The sequence below is a fragment of the Dichomitus squalens genome (assembly GCF_000275845.1).
Source record: "Dichomitus squalens LYAD-421 SS1 unplaced genomic scaffold DICSQscaffold_8, whole genome shotgun sequence".
NCBI classification, from domain to species: Eukaryota; Fungi; Basidiomycota; class Agaricomycetes; order Polyporales; family Polyporaceae; genus Dichomitus; species Dichomitus squalens.
In genome coordinates, this window is record NW_006766890.1 from 328,786 (window position 1) to 342,260 (window position 13,475).

The 13,475-nt window shown below is 55.7% G+C and overlaps 5 protein-coding genes across 5 annotated transcripts in view; 2 read left to right on the forward strand and 3 right to left on the reverse strand.

Annotated features, from left to right (window-relative positions):
* Positions 1-137: 137 nt before the first annotated feature.
* Positions 138-3,548, reverse strand: DICSQDRAFT_179574 (uncharacterized protein). Its single transcript, XM_007364156.1, has 6 exons — positions 3,325-3,548; positions 2,433-3,188; positions 2,047-2,378; positions 1,816-1,993; positions 1,416-1,765; positions 138-1,364 (listed from the first exon to the last, which is right to left on the reverse strand). Exons 1-6 carry the CDS (start codon positions 3,502-3,504, stop codon positions 209-211), a joined length of 2,952 nt encoding a protein of 983 aa, XP_007364218.1. The 5' UTR covers positions 3,505-3,548; the 3' UTR covers positions 138-208.
* A 1,448-nt stretch (positions 3,549-4,996) lies between these two features.
* Positions 4,997-7,181, forward strand: DICSQDRAFT_168546 (Nop domain-containing protein; the record flags this gene model as incomplete). The annotated part of the gene is made up of 9 exons (XM_007364157.1): positions 4,997-5,350; positions 5,402-5,542; positions 5,603-5,869; positions 5,925-6,065; positions 6,126-6,315; positions 6,370-6,502; positions 6,559-6,833; positions 6,884-7,000; positions 7,063-7,181. 9 exons carry the CDS (start codon positions 4,997-4,999, stop codon positions 7,179-7,181), a joined length of 1,737 nt encoding a protein of 578 aa, XP_007364219.1.
* A 45-nt stretch (positions 7,182-7,226) lies between these two features.
* DICSQDRAFT_154120 (FeS cluster assembly scaffold IscU) lies at positions 7,227-8,142 on the reverse strand. The gene is made up of 4 exons (XM_007364158.1): positions 7,977-8,142; positions 7,850-7,908; positions 7,568-7,782; positions 7,227-7,511 (listed from the first exon to the last, which is right to left on the reverse strand). Exons 1-4 carry the CDS (start codon positions 8,103-8,105, stop codon positions 7,357-7,359), a joined length of 558 nt encoding a protein of 185 aa, XP_007364220.1. The 5' UTR covers positions 8,106-8,142; the 3' UTR covers positions 7,227-7,356.
* A 202-nt stretch (positions 8,143-8,344) lies between these two features.
* On the forward strand, positions 8,345-10,528 carry DICSQDRAFT_83576 (uncharacterized protein). The gene is made up of 9 exons (XM_007364159.1): positions 8,345-8,589; positions 8,644-8,840; positions 8,911-9,044; positions 9,107-9,412; positions 9,461-9,555; positions 9,610-9,638; positions 9,695-9,848; positions 9,910-10,048; positions 10,107-10,528. Exons 1-9 carry the CDS (start codon positions 8,445-8,447, stop codon positions 10,339-10,341), a joined length of 1,434 nt encoding a protein of 477 aa, XP_007364221.1. The 5' UTR covers positions 8,345-8,444; the 3' UTR covers positions 10,342-10,528.
* A 403-nt stretch (positions 10,529-10,931) lies between these two features.
* Positions 10,932-13,475, reverse strand: part of DICSQDRAFT_56976 (uncharacterized protein) — a gene marked incomplete at both ends in the record, with an annotated part of 5,381 nt that continues 2,837 nt past the window's right edge. The window contains 6 exons of the mRNA XM_007364160.1: positions 10,932-11,082; positions 11,135-11,209; positions 11,263-11,362; positions 11,417-11,527; positions 11,594-11,959; positions 12,010-12,325. Coding sequence (XP_007364222.1) covers positions 10,932-11,082; positions 11,135-11,209; positions 11,263-11,362; positions 11,417-11,527; positions 11,594-11,959; positions 12,010-12,325 — 1,119 coding nt within the window. The remainder of the gene's footprint in view (positions 11,083-11,134; positions 11,210-11,262; positions 11,363-11,416; positions 11,528-11,593; positions 11,960-12,009; positions 12,326-13,475) is intronic.

The following is a 13,475-nucleotide window of genomic DNA, read 5'->3' on the forward strand; positions in this document are numbered from 1 at the left end:
AGAAGGTTGTTACTGTTTTGCACAGTACGCCATGACCATTTGTCATTCATGATCACGTATTAAAAACGGGGAAATCCATGCAACATAAGAATACAATAAACGACGAAACGCAAGACGAGCTACGGGTGGCCATACGAACGGAGTAGGGGAGTATGACATCAGATTATCGGGCATAGAATCCATACGAGCGACGGCGAGAGTGTCGGCATCAGTAACCCGCTGCACCCGATCCTCCAACAAGTTGCCTCGACTGTAGCGACGGCGACGGGTTGGGGATCGCGGGCTGCGGGGTCCGTGTTGGCGACGAGTGCGCGTTCACCTGCGCCGCGGTAAGATTTGGGCTAAGCACATGTGGGGAAGGGGTGTGGGGTGTGAGCCGTGCGATGTGAGGCCCCGCGGGAGTCGCCGTGCCCTGAGTGGCGTTGTGCACCTGCGGGCTCGGCATCGGTCGCCCTTGTGACAACTGAGGCGTTCGCATGCCGTTCGCGGACGGCGCACGTCCTGGGGAGCCAGCAGCACCTTGCGATGCGACAACGTCGATACCGACGTTCGCGTTGGGCGGGGAGTGCTGGCCAGCCATAGGCCACTGCATAGGACGACCTGCTGCCATCGGCATCTGGTACGCGCCGTTGGGCAAGACATACGCGCCAGGTTGTCGGAGCGCAATGTTGACATTGTCTGCTGGGAGCATCGCTTGCAGCGATTGGATCTGCTGTATGCTCAAACCATTGGGCCGCGTACCCGGGTGCACGAAGCCAGCTTTAGGCACGGTGGTGTACCCATTCATTGCAGGGATGTGGTAGCCATTGGGCAGGTTGGGCAGATTTACGCTCCCTGTCGAGGCGAGTGGTTTGGAAGGAGCAGGCGTAGGAGATGGCATGGGCGCAGCCACACCGTCTAGTTGTGAAGGCGCACCGCTGGGACTACCATGTGCCATCTTCACGTCCTGGTCAGGCTTCGGCGGTGAACGCTGGCCGTCAGCAGGGTTGCCTGTAGCGCCGCTTGGAAGGGGTGTCGCATGGGGAGAGGGAGGATGTGAGGCGGGATTGGGTGTACTGCCAGACGCCATGCGCATGCCACCGTTGGAAGAGATGCGCATTTGCGCAAGTTTCACCTGGGTCGGGACGGAGAGCGGGGTTCCGTTCACCTGACCCAATAGGGAATGAGATGAACTTGCTGCGCTAGCAGCGGGGACTGAAGACACAACCTGCTGATGATAAGGATGCGGGGGAGGCTTGAGCATAGCGTTTGGTACCGGCCCGAGCTGAAATGGCTTCACATCGCCCGAAGACAGTCGTAATGTAGGGTCAATGGTGATCTTCGTCATGTAATCCTCCGGGTGGGACATAGTGAACGTCAGTCGGCTAAGTGATGTTGAGTGCCGAGATATCGCACGAAATGCACCGCAGACTCACATTGGTTGAGTTTCGTCAATCAGCTTCCGATCCTGCTCCTCCATCCCGCGGGGGCCCACCGGAGGGGTGTCGTCGGCGTCATACCTCCATCGCTCCTCGATCCTCTGTCTGCGCTCCCTCTCTTCGACGTCAGTCTTGTCAAAGTTCGCGGCTCGTAGCGTGCAATTAACGGAACGACGATCGAGCAGCATGCGTCCGCCGCGACCCCTCCGTATCCGAGCGACGTGATACTTGACAGGGTTCTCATCATCCTCGTTGAACAGCTGGTGGCGGGGAATCGGTTTAGCCTCCTTAGGGAGAAACTTGAACTGGCGAGCGTCGTAGCTGACAGGGAGCGATTGATACGGGTTCTATGGGGCAGATTCAGCATCTGTCACTGCACATGGCATTCTCGACTTACCTCCACTGCATCTTCCCATGATTTGTCCTTCTCTTTCTGACGCTGCATCTCCGCCTCGATGGCGCTCCTAATAGCAGCACATCGCTCCTTGGGGCGTATCACAGGCGTGGGCTGAGCGACAGGAGAGCCCACCTCGCCATTCTCGCGTGGAGGATGACGAAGTTTCAGTGATGGACGACTGCGACTACAAGTCAGCCTAGAGTATTGGTGGAGCATTCGCCATGAACATACGTTGTCTCGACCTTGGGCTTCTTCGGAGGCTTCTCCTTGTCGAGAAAGAGCTCGTCGTCCTCCTTGCTCCCGAGTGACGGATGCGCGCGTTTGAGGTCCGCCAAAGTCTGCCGTTTATCCCACAGATTGCGGCCATGTATGTGCGAGTCCCTTTTGAGGATCTCGCGCTGCTGTACAAGCCGGACAATGTCGAGGGCCATCGCGAGCTCGTTCTGCAACCGAACCATACGATCCGAATACGAGGCTTGCGATGCACGGGTTTTACGGATAGCCTTAATTTCACGACGCCTGAAGCAAATGTATGACTCGTTCTTGGTGTCGCTTTCATCGAGCTGCGGGAAACTCAAGTCAATGCCAGGAATAAGAAGTCCATATGTACCACATACGTTGACAGCAGGGATGATGCGGTGACCGCCGCGTTCTTGTCGCCGCTCGCGCCAGTAAGGATAGATGATTCGCGCAAAGTGCAACATTGATTGAGGTGGGGGAACCCATTCGGGGACGGAGTATATGGCAAACATGTCGGATCGAAGGGGAAAAGCGAAGGTGTCTTGATAGTCGGAGAAGGGAGGAAATGGAACGCCCTGCTCAAAAGCCTGCCGCGGAGTTGGGCGCGTACCAAGCTCAAGAACAGGGAGCGAACTTACATGATGAAGGAACTCCGTCTTCTCGTGCGTGACCTTCTCAAAGATCGCCATGACGAGCTCGAATTCGTCTTCGGTTATGGTAACGGCTTGGACGATGTCGGGCTCCTTTCCCTTCGCCTTGGCGCTGCGACCAGAACGGGTGCTGGAACTCGACACAGACCCTTGCGAGCTCATGCCCTCCCCGCGAGCTTGCTCGTTGTTCTTGTCGAGCCACTCTTTGTCCCGCTCATCCATATAGTAGATGAAACCATTCGCTAGTGCGAACGACGTCGCTTCCTCGACGGTGTCAGAGGACCGAACGTGCGAGTGAGTGTCCTTCCAACGACCGGGGGGATACAGCTCGTCATAATTCTGCACTACGCCGGTGCTATCTGGAGTCGGGATGTATGCGGCGGGGGCGCTCTCCTTGTCCTTCGCGTCGCCGGATCGTGTGCTGCGCGTTGTGGCCTGATGCCGAGACGCCGCGGCAGTGAGCACGGCTTGCAAATGGTGTTCCTAGATAGGAAGGGCGATAACGCTGAGTCAGCATTCCGCGGAACGAAACTCCCACGGCTCCAGCCAATGAGAACGCGCCACACCGGGGCCTCCAACATCGTCGCCCACAGCGAGCAAGAGCAGCGGAAAGACATACGTTCGCATCCTCAGCGTCCACACCAGCCGTAGAGACGACTCTGGCCTTCTCCTCATCTTCATCGAGGACAATCGAGTCGGCTTCGATCGTGTCTCCCCGGATAACCTTGAGGCGCGTCTTGTTGGTGACCCTGTTGCGGTTCCGGAGGGCAGCAGGACCGGGGTGTGTGGCTCGAGGCATGTCATGGAGCGACGGAGGACAAGAGTTGAGATGATGTTGGCTGCAGGGGATGGTTGGGGCGGGGACGGCGCCTGTGCGCAGAGGCCGGTCGAATATCGTGTGCGGGCCGAGACACTGGGAGGCGGAGGAGGTAGCCACATTCTTGCTTATATAATGCACATGCCTGAATAGGCAATTTGCTTTGACGCTGCCTTCCGCGCAAAGTGGCCCAAACGGAATGTTGAAAGAGAAATAGGATGGACATAGGGAGGTTCAGTGTATGCATGAACTACATCGAGTATAAACCTAGAGGATTCAAAGGCGCGTTAGTGATGGGCTAAACCGGGCTGGGAAGGAAGGAACTGTAGAGGCACTCACGCAATCCATTTACTAGTCCACAGCGGAAACAAGATATATCCTTCCTCCAGCACAAGGAACTATCGTCAACCGATCTCTGGCCATAGAGAACGTGCGCCTTTGGCGACGGAACAGCCTGCCCCCCACTCTGTCTCCGCAACGACGGGTCAAGCGGCGTTGCGGCGTTGTGAACAACTTCATACTGCATCACAATGTCCAGCCTACATACAACCATTGAGTGAGCTGGGATAGACGTGAGCATGATGAAGAGCGATGTCACTTACACTCACCTGTCCTATCGAGGATCGGACGCCGCCTAGTATATATACGCAACCAACAACTCCTACGACCGATCTGAAAAGAATGAGAAGGATAAACCTCACCTCTAAGAGAGGTTGGTGCAGATGACCGTTGCCGCATTGAATGCGCACGCATACAGGTAGCGACAGGCTAAATGGGAGCTAGGGGGTAGGGAGGGAGGGGCACGCAACTGAGAGGCTCACTTGTTTCAGAACGTCGTCTATGCACCGACGAATATCACACAGAACGTCGGGAAACATGACGACGACTGAGCCAAGTGCACGAGGAGATGCGTGGCGACATGGCGGCACCCAACGATGAGGACGGGAAGGAGGGAGGCAAGACGGAGTTGTCTCGCACGCCAGGCCGTGCTTCACAGCGGGCACGTGCGGCACGTGGGTAGCCACACAACTAGACGCCCTCAACTATACAGTCCCTTCGTCGGAGCTCGCGCCGTATTTTGTCTTCTGAGCACCATGTGCCATCGTTGCCTCATACCCTCAGCTTGCCTTGTCAGAGAAAAATATAAATGCGCAGAAAGATCATGTGGACCGATAGATGGACGATCTCAAGGCTCTACGAAACGGGGGGCCCAGAACGACAAGCGATGGTTTCCGATGCTCACCGAGTTGTAGCACCTCTCATATGTTCTAGGCGCATCAGTCTACAATACCCCATAATACCACGATGAATAGCCAAGGGGACGCAAGACGGAGGGCGCAGGGCACCGAGGTCAGCTCGGCGTTTCTGGTTAACCCTTTGCCGCTTTAGGAAGTCGATCAGTCCGGGTCTCCGGCGCTGAGCGCCTAGTATTGCCTCTGGTTTGTCTCCAACGACCACTCGTCTCGCTTGCATTATGGCTTCACTCGCCGATGAACTTCTGGCTGACCTGGATGGACTCTCCGGAGAGGAAAATGAGTATGACAACAACGAAGAGCAGCAGCCTGAGGCCGGGGCATCCACTTCAGCGGGAGTCAAGCGCAAGGCACCGGTGGACGAGGACGAGGAAATGTCGGACGTAGAGGGCGGAGAGACACGGGAGGATGATGAGGAAGACAAGGCGGTGGGGAGCTTGGTGCTGGAAGGGGGTGTCAAGCCTGCAGAGGAATTGGATGCGGAGGAGGTACAGCGTATGGAGCTTGGCGCGATCGACGATGTGCGGAAGGTAGCGAAGCTGGAAGGTAGCAAGCGAATGAATGATACCTTGAGGGTAAGCTGATATCAAAATTCTCAATTTCACACTATCTCAACTCTTCTTCAGGAGATTGAGAAGTACCAAGCCAATCCGAGCACCTCAGAGCAGATGGCGCTACCCACCCACTCGAATCCCGAGTATAACCTCATCGTTCAAGCCAACAACCTCTCTGTGGACGTTGACAACGAGATCCTCGTCGTCCACAAGGTATGATTCCTCCTTCGAGGGTGGTGAAGATAGGCTGACCTGCTGCACGCTTTGTACTAGTTCATCCGAGACCACTACGCGCCCAAGTTCCCCGAATTGGAGCAACTAGTGACCGACCCGCCGATGTACATCCGCACAGTCCGAGCTCTTGGCAACTCAGAAGACCCTACGAAGGTGAACCTTCAAGGAATTCTCCCGCCCGCTATCATCATGAGTGTCCTTGTAACTGCAACTACGACCACCGGCCAACCTCTGACGGAGGCGAACTGGGCGGCCGTCCAAAGAGCCTGCGACCTTGCTGACCGCCTGGAGGAGGCGCGCAAGAAGGTATTTCTTGTTTTCCATGCGCATATTTCCTTGTATACTAACCCCAGAGGCGTAGATCTTCCAGTACGTTAGCTCACGAATGAATATCCTTGCACCCAACCTATCTGCCATCGTCGGTACCACCACAGCTGCGAAACTGCTCGGTGTTGCGGGTGGTTTGTCTGGCATTGCCAAGATGCCGGCGTGTAACGTCTATGTATGTATTTTGCCAATCACTACATCTCCAGGTTACGCACTGACGGCCGTTTACATCCAGCTTCTCGGCGCGCAAAAGAAGATCGCTGCTGGTTTCTCGACGATAATGCAGCGGAAACACACCGGCTTCGTGTTCCAGTCCGAGCTTGTACAAGGAACGCCACCAGAGTATCGCATGAAAGTGCAACGGACGGTAGGTGCGAAGTGCACGCTGGCCGCCCGCATGGATTTAGAGAGATCTCGTAGAGATGGTACGTCAAGACAGCCCCTTGCGTCGCGTCTTCATCACTCAGTAGTCCTCGTAGGTTCATACGGTCAACAGCTCCGAGACAAAATTGAGAAGCACATCGACCGCCTGGCAGCGCCGCCACCCAGCAAGATCGTGAAAGCGTTGCCCATCCCGAACGACGGCCCTAAGAAGCGTCGTGGAGGCAAACGGTAGGCCCCTCCTTCCTCACCGACTTTGTCGTGTCTAGCTGACCGGCCTGCCACAGCGCGAGAAAGGCGAAGGAGGCGTATGCACAGACGGAACTCCAGAAGCTGCAGAACCGCATGGCATTCGGCACGCCCGAGGAGGAGGTGGGCGCATTCGACCAGACCAAGGGCCTCGGCATGATTGGTACCGGCAAGGTGCGGGCAGGCGTAGGCGAGGCGAAGAGCCGCGGTGCGTACCCCTATCCCCAGGCGTACTCCCACATCCTTGGTCGGGGAGCGAGGAGCTTCTCGTCTTCCTCGACGATCTTCGCTAGCGCTCTGCTGTTCATTTTCTGTTCGATTGCCATCATCTGACATGACGTACTGACGCTCGTTCCCCTACAGCCAAGCTCTCGAAGGCGAACAAGCTCCGCGTGGCGGCCCTTACGAAAGCCGCTCAGAGCGGCACAGCAACTGCGACGTCCGGAACCGCGACGTCGCTCACTGTCACTCCTGTGCAAGGTACGCACGGCGTGCATGTGGGTCTCTCTTTGTTGCGTGCGTGCTCACTGCACGTGCCGCAGGTTTCGAGCTTACGAATCGTGCTGCCGCCGCGGCGCGCGTCAAGGAAGCGAACGAGCGTTGGTTCTCGAATGGCACGTTTTCGTTCGTCGGGCAGAAGGGGACGACGACTCGGAAGTAGTCGGTCGACGAGCAAGTCATGGTTAGCTCTCTGCTCCATCATTACTTTCTTATATGGCTGTATAATGCGCGGATGCTACGATATGACATGCGAGGGATAGTAATACACTGAGGTGCGAACACGAAGAGGCTGAACAAAGACTACTACACTAAGACGACGACGTTACTCGATGCATTTACGAGGACGAAGGCGGGTGTGCTGTGGCCACGGTATGACCAGTCGCGGCACTTTGAGAGACATCAATGAAGCCGGGCTTCTTTGGGTCGCCCAACTTGCTTCGCTTGGTCCTGTAGTCGCGGATAGCAGAGCGGATGGCGTCCTCAGCAAGCACTACAGCACAACTGAGTCAGTAACAGCGAAGCCTGGTGAGCAAGTGATAGACGCACTCGAGCAGTGGAGCTTGACCGGGGGGAGGCACAACTCCTTCGCGATCTCCGTGTTTTTGATCTTCTCGGCCTCCTCGAGCGACAGCCCCTTGACCCGCTCGGTCATATACGAGCTCGACGCGATGGCGCTCCCGCATCCAAACGTCTTGAACTTGACGTCGGAGATGATCCCGTTCTCATCCACACGAATCTGCAGCTTCATGACATCGCCGCACCTAAGGCCGACACAGGGGTGTCAGCTCCAGAGTCGACAACACAAGGACAATGGCGAGATGGACGTACGCAGGAGCACCGACCAGGCCAGTGCCAACGTCAACGTCGTTCTTGGGGAGGGAACCGACCTGAAGGGGAGGGGGAGTCAGTTATCTGATAACCGATGGGTTTGAAGTCCAGGCGGGGCGAGACATGCATTTCTGGGCTTCTCGTAGTGAGAGATCACTTTCTCGTGGTAGCCGCGAGCAAGGGCGGGCCTAACAGCGAGCCTGCTCGCGCGGGGGGTGACATTTACGAGAGATTTTGTAATCGACGAGCGCAACATGGCTGGTAGTGATGACGGTGAGAGGGAAAGGTGAGCTGACGATGCCGCTTTCTTCCACGGCCGACGCAATCGCTGGGCCGTGGAGTCAGCGGCACCTGCTCCTCCAATCCAGCCACGTGCAGAGACAAACCACGTGCAGGAACATTCGAGTGTGGGTTATGTAAGCAGTATTTCCGGAAAAGGGAGGGTGGGATGAAATGTGATTCTTGGCGTCAGAGGGAGCCAGTGTCGCAACTGCCAGTAAACGCGTCGCACATGCGTCCTGTTCTTCCTCTTGCCTCTCCGCTCCTCCTTTGACTTTTCCCCCGCTTTCGTGGAAATCTTGCCGCCACCTCTCGAATGTCCACACCCTCATCTTCTTCCCGTCCGCCAACTCCTCCGCCTATGCGAAGGAGGGACAGCGGAACGGGCGTTTTCTCGACTCCTTTTGAACGATTCGTCAAGGACGACATAGCGGACTGGGCCAGCGGTTTCACTCTGCTAGGTGTGTCTTGATATCTCTATTATGCTCGGCCGCGTTTTGACGCGTCGCTGCAAGACACCATGGAGACCTACTTCGACTCCCATCTGGACCTCCTCCAGCGTCACCTCGCTAAGACCAGCGATCGTCTCAAGATGCGCGCAGAAGAGACGCTTCAGGACCTCAAGAAGGACGTCCTCAAGGAGGGCGTGCTCAAAATCATGCCCACTTCCAACATGCAGCTTGAGCGCGAGCTGCAGCGGTACAAGCTGAAGGTACGAACGTGCGCCGCTAATAGCTCTACCAATCTCCATTTTTGACACCTGCCCTTCGGCTTTTGTTCAGGTCTCCCAGCGTCTGCTCGCGATCACCCAGACATGGCACTCCGCGAAGGTCATCAGGACTCGGGAGAAAGTCACGTTCTTCTTCGGAGTCATGACCTTGCTCCTCACTGCCCTGCTTTTCGGATTGGCACCAGAGTATGCTTTCTTCTCTGTCTCATTCTTTACCTCTGGCCTGTTGACTTGGAATGCGATACCAGATGGCTTCATGTCGCATACTCAGTTCAGGCGGCCTACTATCTTCCGCTTCGGGTGTACATGTACAAGAAGCGCGCATGGCACTACTTCCTCTTCGACCTCTGCTACTACATCAACGTCCTCAATCTCGTGTTTATTTGGGGCATGCCGGATAGTCCAGCGTTGTTTGTCGCTTGCTACTGCCTCTCTCTGGGCTCTCTAGCGAGTGCGGTCATCACTTGGAGAAACAGTCTGGTTTTCCACGATTGGGATAAAGTGACTTCGCTGTTCATTCACATCTACCCACCACTGGTCTTCTCTGTGATCCGGTACGTCTTGACTCCACAAATCTCTTCTTTATCACTCACTCCGAGCAGACACCATTATTCGGGTGCGAAACTGCGGTTCCCTGCGCTACGAGATGTTCCACACCTGCAACCTTTCCGTGCCTTGCTGTTGAGCAGTATCCTCTGTAAGCCAGACCTTTGACTATATGGTTAGTGGCAGGCGCTAATTACCCGACCAGACCTCATCTGGCAACTACTCTACTGGAAGGTGAACCCGGTCTGTGGCGCCAAGCTCTCACGAACACCACTAACTGCCTATTGCAGTTCGTTCTTATCGACCGTCGTGCGAAGGTCCAATCTGGACAGCGAATCACGTCTTTCACGTGGCTCCTCAATGACAAGCGCGGTGCGATTGGGCGCGCTCTCTCCAAGATCCCACCTGAATATAGAGAGGTCTCCTTCATGGCGGGCCAACTCGGTACGCTGTGTCTTGCAACCTTCTATGCGCGAACAATTTCAATGAACTGTGGTATGCGCAGTGTACTCTATCATCACCGCGCTGCCTGCGGTCTTTGTCCTGTACGACAGCGCATTCTGGAGCTCGGCTTACATCCTGTTCCTCTTTGCCGTCTCTGTCTGGAATGGCGGAGGCTTCTACATCGAGGTCTTCGGTCGCAAGTGAGTCACCTTCGTACATCCGGCTCGCTGTGGTACTCATGTCGTCCGCCCTCTATAGGTTTGAGCGGGAGCTGGAAAAGCTGCGCAAGGAACTTGCGGAAATCAACGCGCGCTCAGAGCGCTCGAGTCCGACGCTCGGTCCCCAGAGCGACGACGATTTGGCTACCCTCGCCGGATCTCCGAAGGCGCTCTCTCCGCTCGTCACGGCCCAGGAGGTCTCAGACGCGAACATCCCCCTTCATGCTCTCAACGGCAACGCTACATCCGCCGCGCCTCCTGCGACCTCGGGTTGACGCCCGTAGCTGGCGATTCTCCTGGTCATGCTTATGTCTGCTACTTAGAATCTCATGCTGTATCACGACTTGTAATGATTGTATTCTGACACGTTCTCTCTTTCCCACTGCGATGTGCCCGCCCGAGAGCTTTGCAGATGAGACACGATCCATCTCAGCGACTCGTGCTACTGTCGATCTGCTTCCGACAATACTCTAGTGACCCAGCATAATCTTACATGCCATATCCCTCATGCTGTATTAGAGATGGCTGCATGTATCGTCCCTATCGCGGCGACCGCTATCCACTGAATCTATCTCGTTGGCTTGCCACCTCCTATGGCCTACGTGCTCTTACGCGTAGAATGTAAAAGATACAAGGGCGTTGTATAACCTACAGCCTTGCAGGTTCGTGCTTGACCCTTATTGGCGTGCTGTTGCGAAATGCTTGTCATAACTGGAATCCAAGCCAAGCCGGTCTTGCAGGTTCCCCCTCCTGTTGTCCCTAGCATACCCCATGCGCTATAGCAACTTTGATCTTGTCCGGTAGGAGGGCGTCTTGGGCACCTCGTACTGTATCTCGTCGATGTAAATCGAGGGACTGGGGAAATTCACGTTGGCAACGATCCGTCGACATTGAACTGTTCCCATTCCCGTCCGCTGATCACCCAGCCCTCGAAAGGTCCTCCCGGTCCTTTGAGAGCAGCCTTGGCCATGCGATATTCCGCGTCACTTTGCTTGCTCTGGTAGTACGTACGCTCTCTGTAATGCAAACATGAGCGCTGAAAAACGAAGGTTGTATGGACGTACACACCCGTCTGTGAACAGCCCCGTCTTCGCCGCTACCTCATGGAAGAGCGCATACAATGCAAGCTTCGACAGCATTGGCCTGACATGCTCCATCCAGGGATTGAAAAGAGTCGATGAGGACGGCAGACACACCTGAACTTTGGGTTGTGGCGATGTTTCGGCGGCACACCACGACGAAGGCCATTGATGAGAACCTCGCTGTCCTTCGCCGAGTCTGCGACGTAGCAAAGGGCTAATGCAGACTGGTCAACGATGGTATCATGCAGTCCCACAGAAAGCAGCTGACAGTCGTTACACCCACTAGTAGCTGTCGGTCCGAGGACGGAGCGCGAGTGAACGTATGGGACCGCCGTGAACTTAATGGAAGGCTCGTTGAGTCTGTAAGTCGTCGGTGGCCCTGGACACGTACCCTTCGTCAATACAGAGGTACAAGGTCAGAGGTCGGTCCCGTGTGCGCACGGACCCTTGATCGAGCGAAGCCTGCCGTACAGCGCTCTCTGACAATCCTCGAGCACAACATCGCGCATGGATGGCTCGACCTCTCCGATGACGAGTCGATCTATGTAGATAGGCCGCAGCAGGCGAGATGCCAGAGCACCTTGGATCCCGAGCACGTTCCATGCGGCAATCTTGTCGCTGCAAGACATGGACAGCGTCGGCGGCGAGTCCGCGCGCCCAGGCTTCGTGCGCATCACGCCATACAGCGAGTAGTTGTCGCGCCCTCTGGAAGTGCTTCCTGGAGACAGCTTCGGGTACTGCGTGGAGTCCTTGAGCGCAGCCATCTCGGCATTCTGGAAAGACGCCAGGTACCTGGTAGAGGCATCCCCGCCTGCAAATATCATCAGTCTTCGGTCCTACGGCAGATAACGATTTGCTGACATGGTACCGTAGATATGTACATGTTGAGCTTAACCTTGTCTCTTAGAGCGAACTTGCCGTCTGCGCCTTTCAAGATCCATTGGGATGCAGTTTCCGGCGTAGCGCAGCACCGGCCTATCTCCTCTAGGAACCACCGGATGGCGCCTCTCCGGGCGAGGACTTCGGCATGACTATCGTGCAGGGAGTCCCCAATTTTCGGCAGACGAGCAGTAGGTAGACATTTGGACCCGGTACCAAGAGAAATGATTTTGGATGCCTCATCGTCGGTGAGAACGAAGCCAGCTAAGACTGTAAATTGGCCATCGGGAGGCTTGAACTTGGAACCAGCGTAAGTCGAAAGCACCAGAGATGCGACGTCATCCGCAGAGACGACCACCATGCATGGCAAGGCGCGAAGGAAAGGGCTTGGCGTTCCGAAGCAAAAGCAGTTACGAGGGGGTGAGGTGAGTGTAGTCTCGTTCCCACACGTTCCGACGCCTCCCTCTGGCGCTTCTTCCCCCCTTCAAGCTCTCTTCGCGATCCTTTCCATCAGTTCTGAAGGTTTCGCTCCCCTCCTTCATGAAGCTGCCGGAGCCTAACCAAGCATGACTTTGAGAACGGTAGGCAGCTGTGACGGCGTTGCCCAGGCTCCTACCCACCACTGTCTCGAGTTGAGGGGGCGATATCCTAGAGGCGGGGGACAAGCTGATATCCGATAGAGTACAGAATCCTGTAATATAAGCGCCAGATCACGTGTACATTGTATCCCCCTCAACTCTCCACAGCGGCTGGCATCAAACACAGGTAAATAAACGGAGCCCGGAGAGAAAGCGCTCGAGACCATCCCCGTTTGGTAGGCACTCCCCCGAGGGCATCATACTTTCTCATAAATTCCTCTCTCCCAGAACACCTCTTGTCCTCGGGCCTATCCGCCCTCCCAATAATGTCATCACAGATTCCTGACGTCTCGGAGATCAGGGCGTGTGCTTTGGAGAAGCTCGGTCGCAGACCATGTCTCTGGCAATGTGATATATTCAGAGCTCTGCTCAAGCGCAGTACTAGAGATATTGTGTGCCACCCATTATGTTTTGCCTTGGCCACGGCTTGTACGGCTTGAGAGTGACAGGCACACATAATGTTGTGTGCCCAGTTGCAGATCAAATCAGAGGTTGCTGAGTGGTAGTATCATAATGCAGCCACAATGCTGGCGGCATTTTGGAGGAGGTCATGAAGGACGGGGTAGGCAGGATCATGGCATTGATTTAGAACAAAAAGTACAAGGTCAGCTAATGAGAGACAAGAAGCAAAGATTTGCATCAGACTTGTGGCTGTTGTGCGTGGACGGGATCCATGGCGAGAGAGGAGCCGACAGTACTGTTGTAAGATTCAGAGTACCGTGCAGGAGTACAGCGAGATTAACTGAAAATAGCTCGTGCCCACGGGGGAGTGCCTACCAAACGGGGGATGGTCTCGAGCGCTTTCTCTCC

Bases quoted from the DNA above. Each gene is read 5' to 3' on its own strand.
- DICSQDRAFT_179574 (XM_007364156.1), bottom strand. From the start codon at position 3,504: ATGCCTCGAGCCACACACCCCGGTCCTGCTGCCCTCCGGAACCGCAAC. The intron at 3,189-3,324 runs GTATGTCTTTCC...CTTCCTATCTAG, and splicing joins TGGACGCTGAGGATGCGAAC to GAACACCATTTGCAAGCCGT. The intron at 1,766-1,815 runs GTAAGTCGAGAA...TCTGCCCCATAG, and splicing joins CATGGGAAGATGCAGTGGAG to AACCCGTATCAATCGCTCCC.
- DICSQDRAFT_154120 (XM_007364158.1), bottom strand. From the start codon at position 8,105: ATGTTGCGCTCGTCGATTACAAAATCTCTCGTAAATGTCACCCCCCGC. The intron at 7,909-7,976 runs GCATGTCTCGCC...CCTCCCCTTCAG, and splicing joins ACTACGAGAAGCCCAGAAAT to GTCGGTTCCCTCCCCAAGAA. The intron at 7,783-7,849 runs GTACGTCCATCT...TGTCGGCCTTAG, and splicing joins GGCCTGGTCGGTGCTCCTGC to GTGCGGCGATGTCATGAAGC.
- DICSQDRAFT_83576 (XM_007364159.1), top strand. From the start codon at position 8,445: ATGTCCACACCCTCATCTTCTTCCCGTCCGCCAACTCCTCCGCCTATG. The intron at 8,590-8,643 runs GTGTGTCTTGAT...CGTCGCTGCAAG, and splicing joins CAGCGGTTTCACTCTGCTAG to ACACCATGGAGACCTACTTC. The intron at 9,413-9,460 runs GTACGTCTTGAC...CACTCCGAGCAG, and splicing joins CTGGTCTTCTCTGTGATCCG to ACACCATTATTCGGGTGCGA.